At 30.9% G+C, this 20723-nt stretch overlaps 1 protein-coding gene across 9 annotated transcripts in view; it reads left to right on the forward strand.

The window, feature by feature from the left end:
• The first annotated feature begins 819 nt into the window (after positions 1 to 819).
• LOC145248175 (serine/threonine-protein phosphatase 6 regulatory subunit 3-like) overlaps positions 820 to 20723 on the forward strand; it is a 166985-nt gene continuing 147081 nt past the window's right edge. For 4 of the 9 annotated variants that reach the window (XM_080110015.1, XM_080110016.1, XM_080110017.1 and 1 more), the window contains exon 1: positions 820 to 1016. In XM_080110015.1, coding sequence (XP_079966141.1) covers positions 950 to 1016 — 67 coding nt within the window. In that variant the 5' untranslated portion in view covers positions 820 to 949. Of the gene's footprint in view, positions 1017 to 5185; positions 5270 to 20723 lie in introns of all 9 variants that reach the window. The other 5 variants (XM_080110021.1, XM_080110023.1, XM_080110019.1 and 2 more) reach the window with 3 other exon arrangements.

Below are 20723 nucleotides of genomic sequence, written 5' to 3' on the forward strand. Positions count from 1 at the left end.
GCTGCTGTTTTCCATAAGAGAAATCCTTTATGACGTCTTAAATGTTGAAGTCATAAAAATATGACGTCATCCTTAATAAACAGTGAACACAACCGACCCGTGACCTATACGAATAATGACCCCCCTCTCTCTCTCTCTCTATATATATATATATATATATATATATATATATAGATAGATAGATAGATAGATATACATATTATTCTATTAAAAATAAAACTTTTAAAATGTAATATTTATTTTTAATTTATCAAATCACAAATTTAATAATAAATGAAAATGCTAATACATTGCCCCCAAAATATACGCAACAAATAGTTTTTTTTCAACGTGAAATAAAAGTTTTAGAGAAAAGAAATCAAACTTTTATATAGGATTGTACGCACACACACTATATATATATATATATATATATATATATATATATATATATATATATATATATATATATATATATATGTTTACCTCAATGTTAAATTCATTATAAATAAATAAACTTCTTTCAAAGGGTAGCATGATTAATTAACTTTTTAACCATCAATAATTACACTTTTGAATAAAAAGCAAATAGTTTAGGCAGTACTTCTTTTGCTATTAATAAGAATTGAATTGGAAATATTTTTCAGGCAAAGTAAAACATTAAACTAAGCAAGAATAAAAAAAAAGGGGGGGGGGAGAAATCAAGTAACAAAAAAGCTATGAGTTGAGAGTAAGTTACTTTTATTTTTATTTTTTTTTTCTCTTTCCTCTTAAAGGTGACGTGACTCTCGCGAGATCTCGGAACTTTTTGGGGCCCCCCCTCTCTCTCTTTCCCACTCCTCTCTCTTTTTCTCTCTCTATGTCTCATCTCCCTCCTCCCCCCTTTCTGCTTCACGTATAACAAACAAGGCTCCATGTCCGCCATATTGACGAAACTGGAGTTTCCCGCCTGGCACTACACTTACCTGGAATGAGTGGTCGGTCAACTCAAGACGTGATTGACCCTGCCCAAAAACAATACGGAACCCTACAATCAGGTGAAGTCTCCATCTTGATCATATCAGACCTTCTTTTAAGTGTGTGTATGAGTGCCTTTGCTAGTTTTCGTTTTGGCTTGTAACGACGAAAAACTGAAAAGTACTCTCCAACCAGAATTGATGTTGTCCGTTTCATAGAAAATACATTTTTTTCTCTATTCGCTTGAATGTCATGTCTGCGGTGATACCCTCCTCTTCTATATAATCCTTAAATTAAAATATATCTATATTACTAACGATCCTCATTATGATCATGATAACAGGCTCTCTCTTTCTTCACGATTACCCATATTTCTATATTATTTGTAGGCCGACGAATAAAGTAATTTTAATTTCTTAATTTAAAATTATTCTCTTTATAATAACTTCTTACTGATCGTATTTTTTTCATAATCGCTTTCACTTAATTTGGATTTGTCAATAAAAATGTCGATTTTACTCAAATGCGAAATATCAATAAACTTTATATCTTTAAACTAAAAAAAAAAAAAAAAATTAGCATTAAGTTTGTAGTTTTAATGTATTTTTAATTCTTTTCGATACTTGTGTAATTTACGCACCACCGTACTGAACTAATTTTTTTCTTTTTAGAAAGCCATTCTTAACATGTGGAGGGGGCTCTTTAACTATTCTATATTTTCACCAATTTAATAAACAAGATACCGTAAAAATTGCACTTTGCTTGAAAATCCTATCTGTAAAAAAAAGGGGGGGCTGAAAAAGTACGTGTCGTAAACTGCACAAGCACACTCTTTCCTCTTATTTCATGCATATTTGACCGAGTTGATGAAATAACCAGTCAAAACGTCCTCTATTCATTTTTAGATTAGCAAAAATACTAGTTTTCTAGAATCACTCTCATCCCCTATCGAGTGTTTTTATTTTTGTTTCTTTGAGAACGATTTCTATCATTCTCCCCCCCCCAAAAAAAAAACAAAAAAACACCGGACTGGTGATCCAAAAATGCGTCCGCTATAAATGATTACATACTTCCCTTTTGTGTTCGGTGACTTCTATCGACGATCTTAAAAGTTTATTGTTTCTTATTCCAAGCATTTTCTTGAATCCAATTAAAAAAAAAAAAAAAAAAAAAAAAAGTCAATGGTCGAATAGCTTAATTGACATAATTGTGTTATTAAATTGCGGAGTTCATGTTTGATAGTTCAGAAATGTCATTACAATCCTCGATAACTTCTCGCGAAGAAATTCTGTTTTTTTTTGTTTTTTGTTTTTTTTTATATAAATCTTGGATTTTTTATTTATTTATTTATATATATACTTGAAAAAGAAAGACAAAAGAGAAACGTATTTGTCACTTGGTTTCACATGGAATTCAAGAAGTCTTTAACACGCCTCCATGCGAAAAGGCCCAACTTTAAACAAAAGTCGTTTCTTTCTGCCCTACTTACTTTTGAAAATTTCGATTATGTTATCAAAAAATACTTAATGTTATCAAAAATATCACAGAAATGTATTTTTTTTCTTCCTTTTTCAATTTAGTCGCTTCAGTAACACATGACATGACGCCTTTGTTTATTTATATCACTAATTGTATTTTAGAATGGAATTTGTTTTGTTTTTATTTAAAAATAAAACGTCATCAAATGAACCCGTTATGCGTTTCTCTAATACATTTTGACACACATTTTGACTTGACGTAAGATTTGCCTTTTTTTTTTATAAGTTAGCTCCCAAAAAATTTTTTTAACTCTAGATTAATAAATAATTTGAAAATACTTATGTTACCATGCTGAAATAATGTTATTTAGAAAGCCATTCTTAACATGGGAAGGGCGGTTATACTTTCACCTCACAAACAAAAAAAAGAAGGTATTTAAAAAAAAATTTTTTTTTTTTTTTTACGACCTGCCCCATAGTAGAAACACTCCCAACCACCCCATGTTAAGAACGGATTTAAGAATAACCCCCCTCAACCTCCCGGCTTTCGAGGTTGGGGGGTTATTCCGAAAGCCGTTCTTAACATGGGGAGGTTAGGTTGGAGTGTTTATAATACGCTGGAGCACGTCGTAAATATTTACCGAAAAGAAAAATGCTTGGTAAAATAAATGCATAAGCACCGATTTAAATTTTATGATTTTTTACTTAATTTTCAAATAATCTTTCATCTTTTCATGGTAAGTTTCGCCGAGCCTGAATGAGCCCCCCCCCCCCCGTCGTAAAATTAATTTCTATTCGTGTTTTCTTCTTTTTTTTTCTTCTGATTATCGTCGATAGCACACTTAATTTTCATATTAGCAGGAAAAATTTTTAAAAAAAAAGTTTATTTAATGACTTTTAACGTGGGGGGGGGGGATCACTTTTCAATTAACGTTCTGTCGGTACCTCCAACGCGCGCCACAGTTTTAATCCCCGCGGCGCGCGGCGCTGTATGTAACACGAGTTAACTTTAATTTAATATTATCAGCCTAACTTTTACCATTTAAAAGAAGCTTCAAATAAACTGCTAATATTAAAAAAAAAAAAAATTTACAGCATACAAGAATAAGTAAAATGCGAGACAAAAATCGTGTTTACATTATCGATGCTAAACAACGTTCCTATGTAGTGACTTTTTTGAAGCTGTAAATATACCCAGGTTTTAAAAAATCAGCAAAAAATAAAATAGTCATATTTTCCTGAAATTTTCGATATTAGTTCATTATTAAATAAACTTACATGATAAAAGTAGGGGTGCTAGTGCACTTACTGATCCGCGCTATTTTTTAAATTGTATTTCCAAGTTTAAGTTTGTTTTTTTTCCAATTGTAAGGTTCAAGTATAGAATAGGTACAAAACATCCTTCCCTCCCCATGTTAAGAATGGCTTTTTAAATAATAACGTTATTATTTCAGCACGGATCAATAAGTGCACTGCACTACTAGTACCAAAGTAGGTTTCGTTAAATATATTAGAGGAAATTAAAAAAAAAATGTTTTTAGGTGTTCTACCCCCATATTTCATGTTACGAAAACTAAACAAAATAAATGTAGGTCGATAAAAACTTCAACATTTTTTTAAAGCTGAAAAGATCAAATAATTAAATATTTTTTTATATATTTATAAAATCCCGTTATTTATTTCATTTACCTTCAATAAAATTGGACATAAAATCAATATTATGTTAAAAAAACAACACTTTCTTTATTTTTTTTATTTTTATTTTTTTCCGGTAATATAATTATTATAACCTTACAATTACAACAAAAAACATAATTCTAAAAAATAATTATTTTTAAAAAGCTTTAAAATGATATTAAATTCAAATAATACACGATATGAAGTTTAAACAAATTTTTTATAACAGATTTCCAATATTAAAAAAATATATTCATATAATAGGATATATGATTCTTGAGATAATAAAAATTGCAAATACAAAATCGTCATAAAAAATTCGTTTTGATTTATTTTAAAATGATAGGTTATGTTTATTTTCTGGCGCTTTTTTTCCCAAAAAAAGTACGGAGGCCTGTAAGCAACATTATCTTTAGATAAAGAAGTGTCAACAGAAAACGTTAAAATTAATTTTATTGTTAATTCTCGTTTGTGCAGTTCGTTAAAAAAATCTATTTGTTTTACAATGTAAATATGAAAATTCGATAGCAAAAAAAAAGTTACTTCCATTAACATTTGTAGCGCCAATGCTCATCCATAGAAATTGACTCGGAAAATAGTAAGCACACGGAATGATAACGTTGCTGTTATTGTGTAAAATGTTGGCGTTTTAAGCACAGCGTTAGCAGTGTCAGAAATTTTGTGAAAATAGCGAATAATTCCACCCCATCTTTCCAAGCTTATAACTCATCGAAAAATGCAATTCAAGCCCTAATTTTTTTTTTCAATTAAAGGAGCAAGGACCAAGATTTCATTAAAAACAAAAAAAAAAAAAACGTGTTTTTTTTTTTAAAAAAGGTTTTAAACTTCGGACTTTACAGGTAAAATTCTACGAGAACAATATGTTCTTTTTGTTTTAAATTTGAATATATTATGTATTGACCTTTTCTCTTCAATTTGTGAGTAAATAATTATGTACTTATGCGAGTTTAAATTAATTATTATTAGACATTTACAAAATGGGAGGCGTGAATTATTCGACCCCCTGTCTTTCCAAGCTTATAACTCCTCGAAAAATGTAATTCAAGCCCTAATTTTTTTTTTTTCAATTAAAGGAGCAAGGACCAAGGTTCCATAAGAAAAAAGAAAAAACAAATAACGTGGTTAAAAAAAAAGGTTTTAAACTTCAAACTTTACAGGTAAAATTCTAAAAGAACACGATGTCTTTTTTTTTTTTAAATTTGAATATATTATGTATTGACCTTTTTCTCTTCAATTTGTGAGTAAATTAATTATTTACTTTCCAGTTACTAAATTAAGTATTTACTTTTTAATAGACACTTAAAAATTGGGATGGGGGGGGGGGTCGTGAATTAAAAAAAAAAAAAAACGTTTGTCTAAAATATTATATTCGATTTATTGGAAAGAACATAAAATTTCACACTGACCCTGAAAATATCGTAAAAATAGAATCAATAGAAAAATTTTGATAGATTTTTAAAGTTTAAAGATTGAAAAATATTGAGTTCGGAAAATTCATTACTGTTTTAAAAAAAAAATATATATTTCTATTACTTTTAAAACAACTGTAATAGTTTATTTTGGAAGTATAATCCATAAAGAAAATAAATAACCCACTTTTAACAGAGAAATTCCGAGATTTTTATATTGTATTCGCAGTTTCGTGTTAGGGGTGTCAAAAATTCCTACAAAAATTCTGATACAGCGTTGGTGATGCCTAACGTTCTGTTCAGTTGATAATTCACTTTACAGTCGTTCTTCCTTATAAATTTTTCTTGGATAAATTATTTCAGTTTGAATTATTACAACTTCTTTTCGTTTTTAATTATAAATTTTTACACCAAAAAGCGGACACGTGACATCTTAGCGAGTTGTGCTGATTGACCGCAAAGTGGGGTATCAATTTAATAGGACGTTATAATTGAAAAGTGATACTTTAAAAAATGGTAAGTTTTTACGACGTGTCCCAGCGTATTATGAACACCTCAACCTCTCCATGTTAAGAACTGCTTTCGGAATAACTCCCTCCAACCTCGAAAGCCGTACTTAACAATGAGAGGGTGTTTATTCCGAAAGCCGTTCTTAACATGGGGTGGTTACGCTGGGTCAAGTCGTAAAAAAAATATATCAACAAATTTTTCCTGCTAATATGAATGTTAAGTCTGTTATCAACGATAATCTGCAGAAAAATAAGAAAATGTGAAGAGGAATTCATTTTACGGTAGGTGTGGGGGAGCTCGTTCGGGTCCGCCAACAGTTTTTATTATTCTAAGTAATTAAAAAAATAAAAATACAAAAAAAAAAAGTCTTTGGTTTACGTACCCGTCACGAAACGAAAATGTATTCTAAAAATCGCATATATTGATTGGCGATCAATGATCGCATAGTTTTATTTTTAACTAAGAAAATCAAATTCTATGAGTAAGCAAAAGGGGACTATCTCTCGTCACCATCTTGAAAAGAAACAAAGGCAAATAAGTTCACAATAATTCAAACTTGCAGGATCAGTCTTGTCTTGTACTGTAGTGCTCGTTTAAAATGATTTTCGTTATAAAAATAAAACTACTTAATTTGTTATTTTTGGGAGGTGGTGGGCTGGGCTGGTGGGTATGACATTTTCCTTCCGTGACGGGTATGTACATCACCATAAAGATATTTATGTAGTTTTATTTATTTTTTAGGTTGAATTCTAAGAACCCAATTTTTATCGGGTTAGTTTTATGTCAAGGTTAGCGTAGAACGATTATTTTACCATTTTATTATTTTACTTTCACTTCAAAAACAACAAAAATGTTCGGTTTTTAAGAAAAATCATAAATTAAATAATTCAACCGGAACGAAAGTATAAAAAAAAATGTCAACTGTCAATTTCTGAGGAGTGTTGACCTGTTCCAGCTTGTTTACTAGCGCCTACGACACCCCCTCTCTCTCTCTCTCTCTCTTTCGTACTCTTACCCGCCCCTCGTACTTGTCCCTTTTACTCTCCTCCTCCTTCGTCTTTAAATACCTGGCTTTATTGCAATCGACAAATATTGTTGACATCATATGCCTTCACTAATAAACAATATTAAGTTTTCTTTCTTTTTTTTTTCCTCAAATTAGCCGTTTCTCTAAATTTTAAGCTTTATTTCCGAGTTTATAATTTTTTATTTATATTTTTGTCGATCATTGTTTATTATGTTTCATTTCTGTATTCTGTTAGTACCGACGTCTCTTCATGGGGCGTGTAATAATATTTCAATCGTCTCTCTTCATGAGTTAATTTTTCCTAAAACGTTCTTTTTCGTATTTAACCCAAGCTGTTTTTTTTATTTTTATTTTTTTTTATTTTTTTAAATATTCAAATAGGTTCAACAATAAATAAATGTTCGTATTAAAAAAAAAAAAAATTGTGGCGACAAGTAGCGTTCCCGATGTTATATTAGACATTTAAAAAATAAAAATTGGTGTTATGCAGAATACGGACTTGCTGAAATAATGTTATTTAGAAACCCGTTCTTAACATAAGGAGGGTGGGCCATGTTGTAACTATTCTATACTTTCATCTAACAATTTAATAAACAAGATACCGTAAAAAATGAATTTATTTTAAAATCTTATCTAAAAAGAAAAGAAAAAAAGCACGATCATATTCTACACAAAAACCAAAAAAAAAAAAAAAATGATTGAAAGTGGCTACACTTCATCTGTCTATGAAGGAGAAATCTTTCTAGACAGAGGCAGTTGTAATTTTTGTCCAGATCCAGAGTACCCTGTGCCCCCCCCCCCCTGGATCACCCATCCCTGAAAAATCAAAAACTGTGTCTAATTCTGTCCTCGTGGGGAGGCAAAACTGAAGATGACAATGAAAATTTGGTTAATTTTATATAAATCACTCTCTCTAATCGGGTATTTTTTTTTTTTTTTTAGCCCTAAAAAAAAGCGGAGGGAGGGCACTTGATCGGAGTTATTCAATATAATTACGTGCATTTTATTACCACTTAAAAACTAAAAAAAAAAAATCACAATCATATGGATGGAAAAAACGACCCTGGTGTCTAACTGTCCTGTGGGGAGGCATTGTAAATAGGAACATAAATGTCCCATTTTGTATGATTGAATAATAGAAGCTTTAATTCTTCAATTGTAACCAAAGTTAGGGAGTCGGAGATTTGGGAAAATTGCTAGGAGTCGAAATCTGTTTTTTTAAATCCTCGAAGAACCAATAGACAGAAATGAGTGTAATGTAACTGAAATTAATACAAAAATAAAATGTTTTATATAAAAAATCTACGTTAGAATGTTTTAATTTCTGATTTGTAAGCATTGTGCGATTTGTTTTCGTCTTTTTTTTTTTTTTTTACAACGTTTCGGCCGTTGTACTTGTACGACTTTGTTGGAGAATAAAAAGGTTCGGTTCGAAATTTCCTCAAACTGGTGACTAATCGAATGTTTCAAAAGTAATTTTCATGAACATTGGCCAACTAATATTACTATCATATGCTTAGTGATCTGTTTTGTTAATTACGCCGTCAATTTCAAACCATTTTTAGCATTTACATTTTTTTCTATGTTAATGCTTATTCTAAGTCATTTTTGGTACTTATATGCACAATAAAAACCATTCTATATTTTTAGATAGGACTTTCACGTTTTAAGAACAGAATAGTTAAGAATGAGTTTCTAAATGTTATTTTTCAGCACGGTCCGTATTCTACATAACTATCGATTTTTTGTCACATTTTGTTTTCATTTTACTAATACATATGACAGTTATTTTTCTCGTATTTTCTGGCAACATTGCATTTTACAAATTTCCTATTAAATATCAAACCATTTTTTTTTTTTTTTATCATGGAAAAGTGAATTAATTTTTCTTGCAAAACTACGTTTTTGCAACCACTATTTCATTGTTTATTATGGGAATATTCTCGGCGGCGTTCTATAGCATTATAGAATGGATATTCAATTACTCAAAGCAGACGGATTTTGTAGAAACCAATAAATTGCTTCCTGTAAGTTTTTTTTTAAATTTTTAATTGTATATCTAAAATATCGTATATTAGATAAGCAATTCAAGATTTATACGTTTTTATAGGCCTAGTGTATAAAATTGTTTTCAACGCCAACACGTAGTTAAAGTAAAATAAATTGTTTCGGATTATTAAAATAATTTCCAATGCTATTGATTATATTTACCCATTCATTTTTATTATCATCACCACTTACGTTTAAATTCATGTTTTGAAACATGACGTAAATCATAAATCTATGACGTCACGCCAATGCTATAAGTATTTTAAGGTAATGTTTTAAGCTCTATTTATAAGAAAGTTTAAATAGCCCAGATGGTAGAACGCCAGACTTATGATCTGAAGGTTTAGATTTTGTGTCATAGCATACACTTTATTTGTTGTGAATTTATCATTTCCTATTATTTTCCGTTTTTAAAAGTACCTAAAATCTCTTGATATTTCTAAATGATGACTGACGGACAGACGAACAAAATCTCTAATATACATTTGCTGATAAAATGTCATGGGTAAAGTTTAAAAATGAGTTGCATTTTTTTTTTTTTTTTACTTTTCATATCATGTGGTCGTCTTCATACTATCTGATGTTGAACTCCTCCCATCTTTTTTTTTTTTTTAATTAATAAAAACTAGAATATTATCTAAATAGTGTTTTTAATATTTTTCAAAATCTTTAATAGTTAACATTTAGTCATTGCACTAATTAATGAAAACAATTTTTTTTTTTTACATTCCGGAAATAAAATTTTAATTATAAATTTTTATTTATTTAAAAAAAAAAATTTTTTTTTTTTTTACATAAATGGGTTTTTTACTTTTTGCTCCTGTCATGATCCGACAATGAAAACATTGATTTGCTTTAAAGACACAAGTAAATCCTGATAATACCTTATTGCTAGTCTCAGTCTTTTTTATAAATACTATTATAGCATGTATTTTTCAGAATCGTTTGATCTATTCCCTGTTTCCTTTGTTCCATCTAATTTGACTCGTTGATTAGTGATCTTCAATTCACTGTTTTGATACCTTATTGTAATACAGCTTCGTTCCAAGAATGATAAACTTGTGGAAGTCTCATTCTGCTCACTGTTTTCCACCTATCTACAGCCTTTTTTAAGACTAAGATCAGTAGGCATCTCCTGTCTTTGTGACAATCATCTTTTATTCTTAGTTCTTTACATCAAGTGGCTTTATGCCTGGTCTGGAGCAATTTCCATAAAAAAAAGGAAATCATAATTAATGCAAACTAAAAATTACTTTATATTTGCTAATCAAAACTTTAAAATTACTTTAGAATTTTGTTTGAGCGTACCTGCCTACTAATACCACTTTTTTTTTTTTTTTTTTTTTTTTGCTCAACACACACCTCCAAACACCCGGGCAATGCCAGGCACGCAGGTTAGTTATATATAGTTTTATTTTTCTGGTTTAGATAATGTATATTTTATTGAGATAAATTACTAATTAGATATTAAACATAATTTAAATACATAAAAGTTAACTAAATATTAACAACCTTCAACCATTATGGCAATCAGTTTCTGCTGGAAGTATTTTGATGGCAATTTCAATAAGGATACAGCTCCTTGCACGTTTTGTCAAACCATCATATCAAAGGGTGGCAAATCAGCAAAAACTTTTACAATGACTAATATGTTAAACCATCTGAGAAAGGTTCGTTCAAAAGAAGCGAAAGTTGCAAATTAGAAAAGGAAACACAATGAATATTCAGGGACAGACATTCCAGAAGCAAGTAGCAGCAACTACGAGCCTCCAGTTTAACACTAAACTACTATAGAATTAATATTGGCCAAAAAGAAAGTTAAGGATATTAATGATCGCAGGTCACAAGAGATTCATTCATGAAGAGAAATCATCGCTGTTGATATTCAACCATATTCTGTAACCTTTGACATTGGATTTAATACAATTTGTTCAAATTGCAGCATTCCATCAGATAAGTACTTCACTACAAAATAATTTTTGATATATTTACAAAAGTAAAACAAAAATTCAATTGTCTCTTGCTGAAATTAGCATTTCATAAACTAGACATTTGGACAGATACAACAGATAATGCCCTCTTTCTCGTTTTGATAGGTCATTGGTTTTCAATGTCCAAGACTTTGAACAGTGCAAAGCTCTGCTTAGGGTGATTCTATTCCCTGGTGCACACACAGGTGCAATAATAAGTGAAGAATTGCACAATATTCTGGATGAGTATAAAATCTTTGATTAAATTTTCTTAGTCTTGCAAGATTCAGTACAAATATGGTTGCTGGTTTCACAGAATGTGATTTCGAATAACTATCATACATCGTAACTCAGGCTGTGAAGACAACCATTGCATCTAACAGAAATACAGTTTCTCACTTTAAAAGCTTTCTATTAGCAATTAGCAGATTAACTGAAATACGGGATCAGCTTTTGGAAAAACAAACACCTTCAAGATGTGACCACAGGGTGGAATTCAACATATATGCTGAAAATAAATTAAGAATGAAAAGCTCTTGTAATGTGTGCTGTTAAGATTTCTACCATAACACCTTACCAATGGGGACTTGTTAAAAATAATATCCACTTCCTGAGTCCATTTGAAGAAATCACCAAAGAAGCAAGTCACAGAACATCAACCATATCAATGATACCTACAAATTTAGCCGTGAGATTATTTCTGTCAAAGGTTGTCTAATCTAATTCTGATATTTCTGACTTTAGTGGAATCCTTACCACTGTTAAACAATTGAATGAATCAATGGAAACAAGATTTTCATCCTATCTAAATGATAAAAACTTGTGTATGTCTCTCTTAAACCCATGATTCAAATATTAATTTTTAAAGATTGGCATACAAAACCTATTTAGAATTGGATTCGGCATTTACTCTCCACTGATCAGCAGTATACACTATCCTGCTGAGTGAAGAAGTGCAACATGCATAAATTAAAACTTTTGAAACCAACTGACAAAAAAAAAATTACCGGTAAAAATATCACAAAAGATGTTTTCATTACTCATAGTATAAGAAGACAATAGGAAGTAAAAGTACAATCATTTCTAATTTAATTTCGGCCTTCATTTTTGAGGTGTGAAAAATAAACATTGCCTCAAAATAGCAAAATTGCACTGATGGACAATTTTTAAAGTATCATCAAATAAAATTGAATTAAATGGCAGTAAATATGAAGATTCAATATGATTCTATCTGTAATAGTTATTATGCCTTTTATTTTTTTTTTTAAACAATTCTAGCTGCAACATCCTTGTAATTATTATACTTATAATAATATAAGTTGATAAAAATGCTGAAATGTTCAATTTTGGTGGCGAAAATAAAGTATAAAATGTCATAAACATATATTAATTTCAAAATCACATATCACAAAACTATTAAGATACAGATCTCAAATATTGCATGCCTAATCAATACATATTGTAGAATGCTATGTCCAAATGTCAGCTCTTTACACCATGTACTTAAATAATATCCTCAAGAAAATTTAATTTTATGTAGTGTTTTTCACTTTATCATCCAATGTAATTAAGTAAACGTACATGTTCAACATCAGTTTACTTTTAATAAAAGAGAGAGCTGCATGTTATCAATGATAGTTCTTTATACAATTGATATTTCTTTGTGATTCTGTTGAATTCTTTGCTTGGCACTGATCATATTTGTCCATTTGAGGTGATTCCCTTAACTCCTTCCCCAGTCAAACACATATAGAGAAAAAAAAACTTCAGTTGTCCTTCAATGTTTGTAGCACAAATCACTTGTTTTGTAGTGTTTATTAAATTGTTAGGTGAAAGTACAGATTACTTAGAAAAACAGCTTCTCCTCCACATGTTAAGAAATGGGTTCCCAAGATGTTCTTTGGATAACTATTATTGTTTTTATTATTTTAACATCTTTATTTTTGTATTGGCTTTGTTCAAGTCAAGTTAATGTTGTGATTGTTTACAACTGATTTATTTCCAGCTTGTGCAGACCATTCTGCTTTATGTTGAATGCTCAGAAAAAGTCCTTTCTGATTAATGTTACCAGTTTTAAAATAAGCAAAGGACCTTTGCTGTTTTTCAGAATAATAGAATATTTTTTGATCTGGTAAACATTAATCAGAAAGGACTTTTTCATGGCATAAATGTGAAGCAGAATGATTTGCACAAATCTGAATCTTTTAATAAGCGATTCATTCATTTTTTCATACAAGGATTTGCGACGCTATAAAATTCCTACTGTAACAACTTACCATTGGGGACTTGTTCAAAAAATTGTCCATTTACTGAGCCCATTCAAAGAAATCATCAAAGAAGCAAGTTACAAAACATCAACCGTATTGATAATAATACTTACAATTTTAGTTTTGATGTTATTTCTTTCAAAAGCTGTCCAATCTAATTCTGATATTTCTGACTTTAGTGGAATCCTTACCACTGTTGAACAATTCAATGAATCAATGGAAACAAGGTTTTCATCCTATCTAAATGATAAAAATCTGTGTGTATTTTCCTAGATCCAAAATTCAAATGTCAAAATAATATGAAAAACACTAAGAATTGGATTCTACATCTACTTTCTATTAATGATAATGAAGCAGAATCAGCAGAATACATTTCTTCAAGCTTTACTGAAGGTCAAGAAGATCAAAGTGAAAGTAAAACTGTATCTCTTTCGAGCCTGTTTGATTAATTAGCTTCGAATAAGCCTACAGTAACAAATCAAAACTTAGAGCAGGTAGAAACTGAGTTAAACCTATAAACTGCAATTACAACAAAAATACAAGAATCACAATCTAAACTCAAAAGGAGTAAATCCCTTATGGTTAAGTGCACAAAAGAACTTGACCATTACATAGCTTTACAACTACTTGCAAGAGGTGATGATCCATTTCAGTGGTGGAAGACACGGAAGACCTTACCACTGCTGAGTAAACTTGCTTCAAAATATTTAAGCATACCGTCTTCATCTGTGGAGAGTGAGAGGCTTCTTAGTACAGGTGGTAATGTGCATGAACCTATGAGGAACAGGCTGTGTCCTGAGAATAGATAAACTGTTTCTACTTTATAACTTTAAATACTGAGGAGACTGACAGCAAGAATAGAAGAGGAAATAGAGCAGCCGCAGGTGCAGAACTTCAGCTTATAGTTATTCCCTTAAATAATTACAATTTGTACTTTGTAGTTGGTTTGTAATGTTTTTCTTATCTAATTGTTTAGTTATATTCATTTGAAATTATACTTTATATTTTATAATTTTAGTTAATAAAGGCAAAAAGCCATAATAGTGGCCAGACACTTAACATTTAAGTTAAAGTAGCTGTTACTATGTTAATGTGTCAAAGCTCTCTGATTGGTCACTTGACAGTGATGAAATGATTTAAATTTAATAAGAAAGAGAAAAGTAATTAATTGGCCGATTAATTGGTACATCCCTAGTAGGCATAATGGGCCAATTTTGGAAGATTTTTAAAGAAAGCAAAAAATTTTATTAATACTTATGAAAATGCAGTGTGTGTATAAGAAGTCTATTTTGGGTCGTTTTCTGAAATTTTATCACAGTGTGCAAAAATGTGTTCTAACCAATATAAAAATTGGTAAAATTCTTTAGGTGTTGGAGTATAATCGGCCACCATTGTGCTTCTTTGGTAAAATAAAATGCCTTTTGTTAAATCAAAAGGTGATGAGCAATGGCATCATAACAGCAATAGTTACTTGAACAGTGTTATATTTATAATAACTAGCACTACTATAGCAAGATTACACACAAACTAAAGAAAATACAGAACATCCCCAATAAATAATTAGGCCAAATATAGAATAGCACAAAAGCTCTCTGAAGCAACATTTATTTTCACAGACAATCCTTATCATTCCATATCCTCTAAATATAGTACACAATATTATAAATACAAGCTTATTAGTGCAAACCTATTCAAATTACTGACTATTCTTACCAATATGGAGTCAGATCGGTGTCTCCACTACTAAAAATCTTAGGTAACATTGTAAAGTAATTGATTTTTTTTTTTAACCGTTAATAATGTCTCAAATTTAACTTTATACTGCTTGAGTACTGCATCACCCTCAAATGTTGTTGCAGAATTGTTGAAGGCTGTAGGTCAAGTAGGTTTGAAATTATCACAGACTAGACAAATCAGATCATAAAAGCTATAACACATAATTGTAAAATTCACAAAGGTAAATGAGGAGCTGTAATTGATGGTTCGGGTCATGAAAGTGGTTGAGAGAATAATTGAGCAGCAAATAAGTGCAATAAACATGGATGAAATGCAATTTGTTTTTATTAGGTGTGTTTTGATTGTGTGGATTTATAGAAAGTTGAGTTGTGGAATTTGCATGAATTATGGACAAAAAAAGTGGTTGAAGGTTGTTCAAGCAATGTATGGAAATGCCCACTTGTGTTTGAATTAATAGCTTTAATGTTAAAGTGGAAGTATATTGCGGATCTATCCAAGATGGTGTCTTTTCCTTTCTTTATTAGAAGAATTGTCCAAGTAGTTTTGTCCAAAAGAGATGCTTTCTATTCAATGATTTTAGTACTTATGAAACAATGAAAGATCTACTTGTTAAGTTTCTCACTTGATGAAATGCAATGGAAAATAAGTTTGAAACTGCTATCAAGTGATAATCAGTGGTTGTAGTATTAGAATACCCTGAGAAAGAATTGGAGCAACCAAATTTTTTTTTTCTGGTACTTGTATAGTGTATCCAATTTCATACATGCAGTGGAATTACAGGTTGTCTGAGAGATAATAGTTTGTGTACAAAAAGTGTAAAACAGAAACAGATGAGAACTCTGATCTAGAGAAAGTATATTTGTGAGGTAGTTCAGAAATTTTGTTTCCTTGGTGATACCATTGGAGCGTGAATGGGAGCCAATGTGATTGCAAGAGTTGTGAATGGCTAAGTAAATTCAGCGAACTTTTCTTACTAATCAACGGAGCATTGCCATTGTTGACTAAGAGAAGAGTTTATGCATAGGATGATGTATGGAAGTGAAGTCTGGCCAGAGTTGGATGTTTTGCATAGTGAGAAATGATATGAGAATGCTACAATGAGTATGTAATATGAGTCTTAGACTGGAGGTTATTTTGACCAAAACGTTGTGAAAATAATACTCAATATGAAAACGGTAATCTGGAGAATCCAAATATGAATTTCCAATGGTAACCGATGTCCAGGTGACCTTATTCACAATCTCTTCCAGGAAAAGAAATCTCTTATTTGCACTCCAGAGCAACTAGGCTGTCTTGTAAAACTTGTAGAATTATAGACTAAGTGGCCATCTAAGTATATATTCAATTTCAAAAAAGATGTGCTAAAACACCTGGAAAATTCAAGAAAGCACAGTTGGAGATTTTTTCAAGAAGTCATTCAGATTTGTAAGAATAGACAGAATCAGATTTTTTTTTTTTTTAATTTGAAGAATCAAATTAAATATTGGAAGACTTTAAGGAGTCTTATTTTTTAATCCTAGAATTCTGTCAGACCTTTAGATCTTCCAACTCTGCAATCCTGGTTCTAGGCCAAATATTGATTTCAATGTCTCGGTATGCTAACATTGTGTTATATATGTGCAACACATGAAACCAGATATTTCATTCCAACTTGTGATAGCTGTTATTAAATTAGTGCAGTTCTCAAAATATTAATTTACTTGCAAATTATAGTGAGAGGCATGTTGTAGTTGACTATCTACTAATTTGAGAATTCTATTGATTGTAATAGCATGGTTCTTTTCTTGTGCGTAAAGAATCCATCTTGAAATGTTTTATAAAGAATGAGTGATATTTGGCAGCATTCAATCAGAAATTCCATATGGTTTGATATAAATAGGTGGGGAGATAGTGTCATTTGTCCTATAGGGAAGCAACCTTCCAATAAATAAATAAATATATATATATATATATATATATATATATATATAATAAACTGAGTAACCTTACAAATGCTGTGCAATGTGGAAACACTTAAACAAGATTTAAAATATCTATCAAACTTAAGTTTTGAGACATTGTTTTGAACAAAGATAGCGGCGTAGTTCAGATCAGTAACCAAGATGGCGACCAAGAATCAAATGCGGTCCGTGGCGTAGTTAACCTCTTAAGTTCTGAGATATTGTGTTGAACATTTCAGCAAGAGTCTGTGCTGAAGGGTCTCTATTTGCTTTAAAATTTTCAAAACCTTTAGTTGAGTTAGACTCAATTAAAAAAAATGGGTAATTTTGAAGTTTGTTTATTTTTATGCACCTCTTAACTTGAGGCGATGTTCACCCAGGATTCGTTAAGCAGCTCCTCCCATAGAACATAGTGTCCCAGATGAACGCAAACAACGCATGGTGGTCTGCAGTGGTCAAAATAGTGACGGGTAGCCAGTCTTGGGATCAGCTATGCACACCATAGACCTCAAGACTGGAGCTAGATCCGATGTCAACTTTGGTATATTCATGTCTTCAGCTGGCCTCTCTGACATTATTGTCCACTGGAGTGATTCTGGCGCTATTGCTTGATGGATGAACTATCCGGAGTTGTGGTGCAGGGCATGGTCGAACCAGCAAAGTCTGATCTTTAAAAAAAAGCTTGGATGAGATGTATGATCTTGTATTACATCACGATTTGGGTATTTGAGCACCTATGGTTTAGAGTAACTAAATTCTAGAGAAACCAATTAAACTGAAATTTTCAGTAATTTAACTTACAGACCCAAAAAGGTACTTAAAATTTGAAAATAACTGTAGAATCTTCAGGACATGGAATGACCTGCTAAGAAAGATATTTGACAACTATTCTTGAAACATTTTTGCAAAACTGGAGAATTTGTTAAAAATGCTGTATCCACATGAGTTATAACCAGGGTTGCGGAGTGGGATGGTAAAAGTCAGACTCCGACTCCTTTAATATCTTCAACCCCGACTCCTTGACTCTATGTGAAAATCTATTTTGCAGATCCATATACCAGCCTCCCACATCTATTCAGCATGCATTTTATTACTTTTCATGTATATCATTTTCGACGTTTAACATTCACTTGTATGATAAATATACTCACATATAAACTCAACCAGCTTTATAGAATAAGTTTAGATAACAAAGGGATAAAAAGTTTACAATTAAATTTTATTATGCTATCAGTTCAAAATAGAATACAATATTTAGGGATCGGGAAAAACCTCTTTAGGCTATGGCATTTCGAAGCCAAACGCTTCTCATCAGAAGAGGGGGATAAAGACATTATACAGAGAATAATAATTTAAAAGATAATATTGCCTTTATGGAATGAGGATTAAAGGTAAAACAGGAAAAAGCCATAAAGGGCTATAGTAGCATGGATTGCTTATTATTGAAATATCACATATATATATAATACACAATGGTATTATTAATGCTCATGATCATTTACCAGCCTATCAGCATATTCAAATCTGTCATAGCAGAGTTGCACTTCAAACTATATATTTTCTTTTTCCTTTGTACCCTCTCCTCTCCCGAAAAGCTCATCTGTTATTGCATTTGTCCATTCTCATAAATCTTCTATCACAATATTAGGAAAAAAAAATCAATCTATAAAAAAAAATCTTATTTGTAAACATAAAAAATAGGCTTTATTTATAATTATAGAATTGAAAGTTGCAAATAAGAATTTAATAATTTACTCTCAAAAACAAGATGGCTTTAGTGAGCTTCTTTCATTGCAGCCCTTTGGTCTGTCCTGATTAGCCTTAGCGCTGAAAACAAACGTTCAACACTCACTTGTGTGGGAAGTGCTGCTGCCAACATTGCAGATTCTTTCACTATCGCAGGGTACTGCTTTATAGCTTCATGAACATTTAACTTAGACTTTCTATCTAGTTGTTCTACTTGCTGTAATGCAGCATGAAAGTCTAGCTTGAAACTTGCTAAGGCTTTATTCACTGAAGATAGCGTTTTAGCTGTTTCCTGTAGCTTACGCCGCTTTGACCTTGCTTTATGATCTTCTTGATCCAAAAGCTTTTCAAAATCCTCTTCATCGCAGGTTCCCTCTGAGTCTGTTGTTGAAATAGTGTCTGGAAAACCATTTGAAAAAAAAATTTTTTTTTTGGACTTAAGTAGTCGGAGTCGGATAAAAAATTCTGACTCCGACTCCTAATACTTTTAGAAATCCGACTCCGCAACCCTGGTTATAACATGGATACATGCCTAATAAAGTTTGATTGCATATTCCCAACGCTACACCATCATTGAGAACTGACTCTCCTTGAATGCTTGCAATTATATTCAAAGTTCTGTGATCATGACAGCTGTTTTGTTTGTTGACTTTCAGAACAGCAAAGTGACAAGCTTTTTGTTGAAGATGAGTAACACTTGGAATAAAACTAGTTTACAATGTTTTAATAAGAATGACCCCGTTTGGACAATTTTATGAAGAGGAATATTAAGCGAAATACAGATTTAAATAAAAAAAAAAAAAAAAAAAAAAAAAAAAAAAAAAAAAAAAAAAGGAATTTGCCAAATAAGGTATTTGCTTTATTTGGACTATTCATTTCATCTTTGTTATATTCACAACTTTTCTGCTAATGTGACCTTCGACCGTAGCATATTTTTTCAAATTTGGGTATCTAATAGTTAATCTTTAGAATCTTTATGTTGAACACTGGAACTTGTATGGAATTTCAAACTGACTCCATTGTTTAATCCACAGTTAGCATGCTCTCCTTCCATTGGTTACCATGGGGTTAAATGTAGTAAGCATGTAAACATTCCCCTCCAGAATAGTGCTACTTAGAACTGATGCTTAACGTAGGATTTTACTTTTTTACTAGAATTATGCACATGTAAGGTATCTTCTCTAGATGTGTAGTCTTATTACTTATTACTGTCTTTCCTCTCTATCTCTTCTTCCGTGTGTGTATGTGTGTTTATAATATTAATAACACTGCATGGCCAAATAAGAGGAAATTCAAGCAAATAATGCTGTGCCCATGCAAAAGGAAAAAATATACACTGGAAATATGAACAGCTATGGTTAGTACATTTATTAAAAATAATTTTACTTAAAATTTTTATTTATTTTATTTTTTACTGATGATACAGGATTATGTAGCTGGCATGTAGCATATATTGCAAGGCTGTAAAGAACCCATAAAAAACTTCTAAATTATAAATATACAAACTGTCTGAGAGAAGGGATATTCTTTGGTTGATGTAACATTTTGTTTGTTTTTTATATGCATTTTTAGCACTGATAAGCTGCTTGTACTGGAATAAAAATTTAAACATACATGCAGAGAATTATATATGGAAGTATCGGTATTAATTGTACACTTGTATAGTAAATAAACTTCCCAGTGAAGTGATATATTAAAAAGTATTTATAGCTCTAGTATTGTACTATCAAGCTATTTAAATGAACTTTGTTTATATTTAAATATAAAATTCAAAAATTTAATTTCAATGTGTGTGTGTTTGGATTAAGTATACTTTTTTTGATAGCTTTTCTTTTCAGAACTATTTGAAGTATTTAATAGTGATAATGTATTATGAGAAGCTGTTTCTGTGTATCATTAGTGTATTTGAGAGCTGAGGGTTCCTACATCTTGGAAAAGAATATACCCATCTGAATT

The sequence above is a fragment of the Euprymna scolopes genome, chromosome 26 (assembly GCF_053919585.1).
Source record: "Euprymna scolopes isolate OS-2025 chromosome 26, ASM5391958v1, whole genome shotgun sequence".
In the NCBI taxonomy this organism is placed as follows: Eukaryota; Metazoa; Mollusca; class Cephalopoda; order Sepiida; family Sepiolidae; genus Euprymna; species Euprymna scolopes.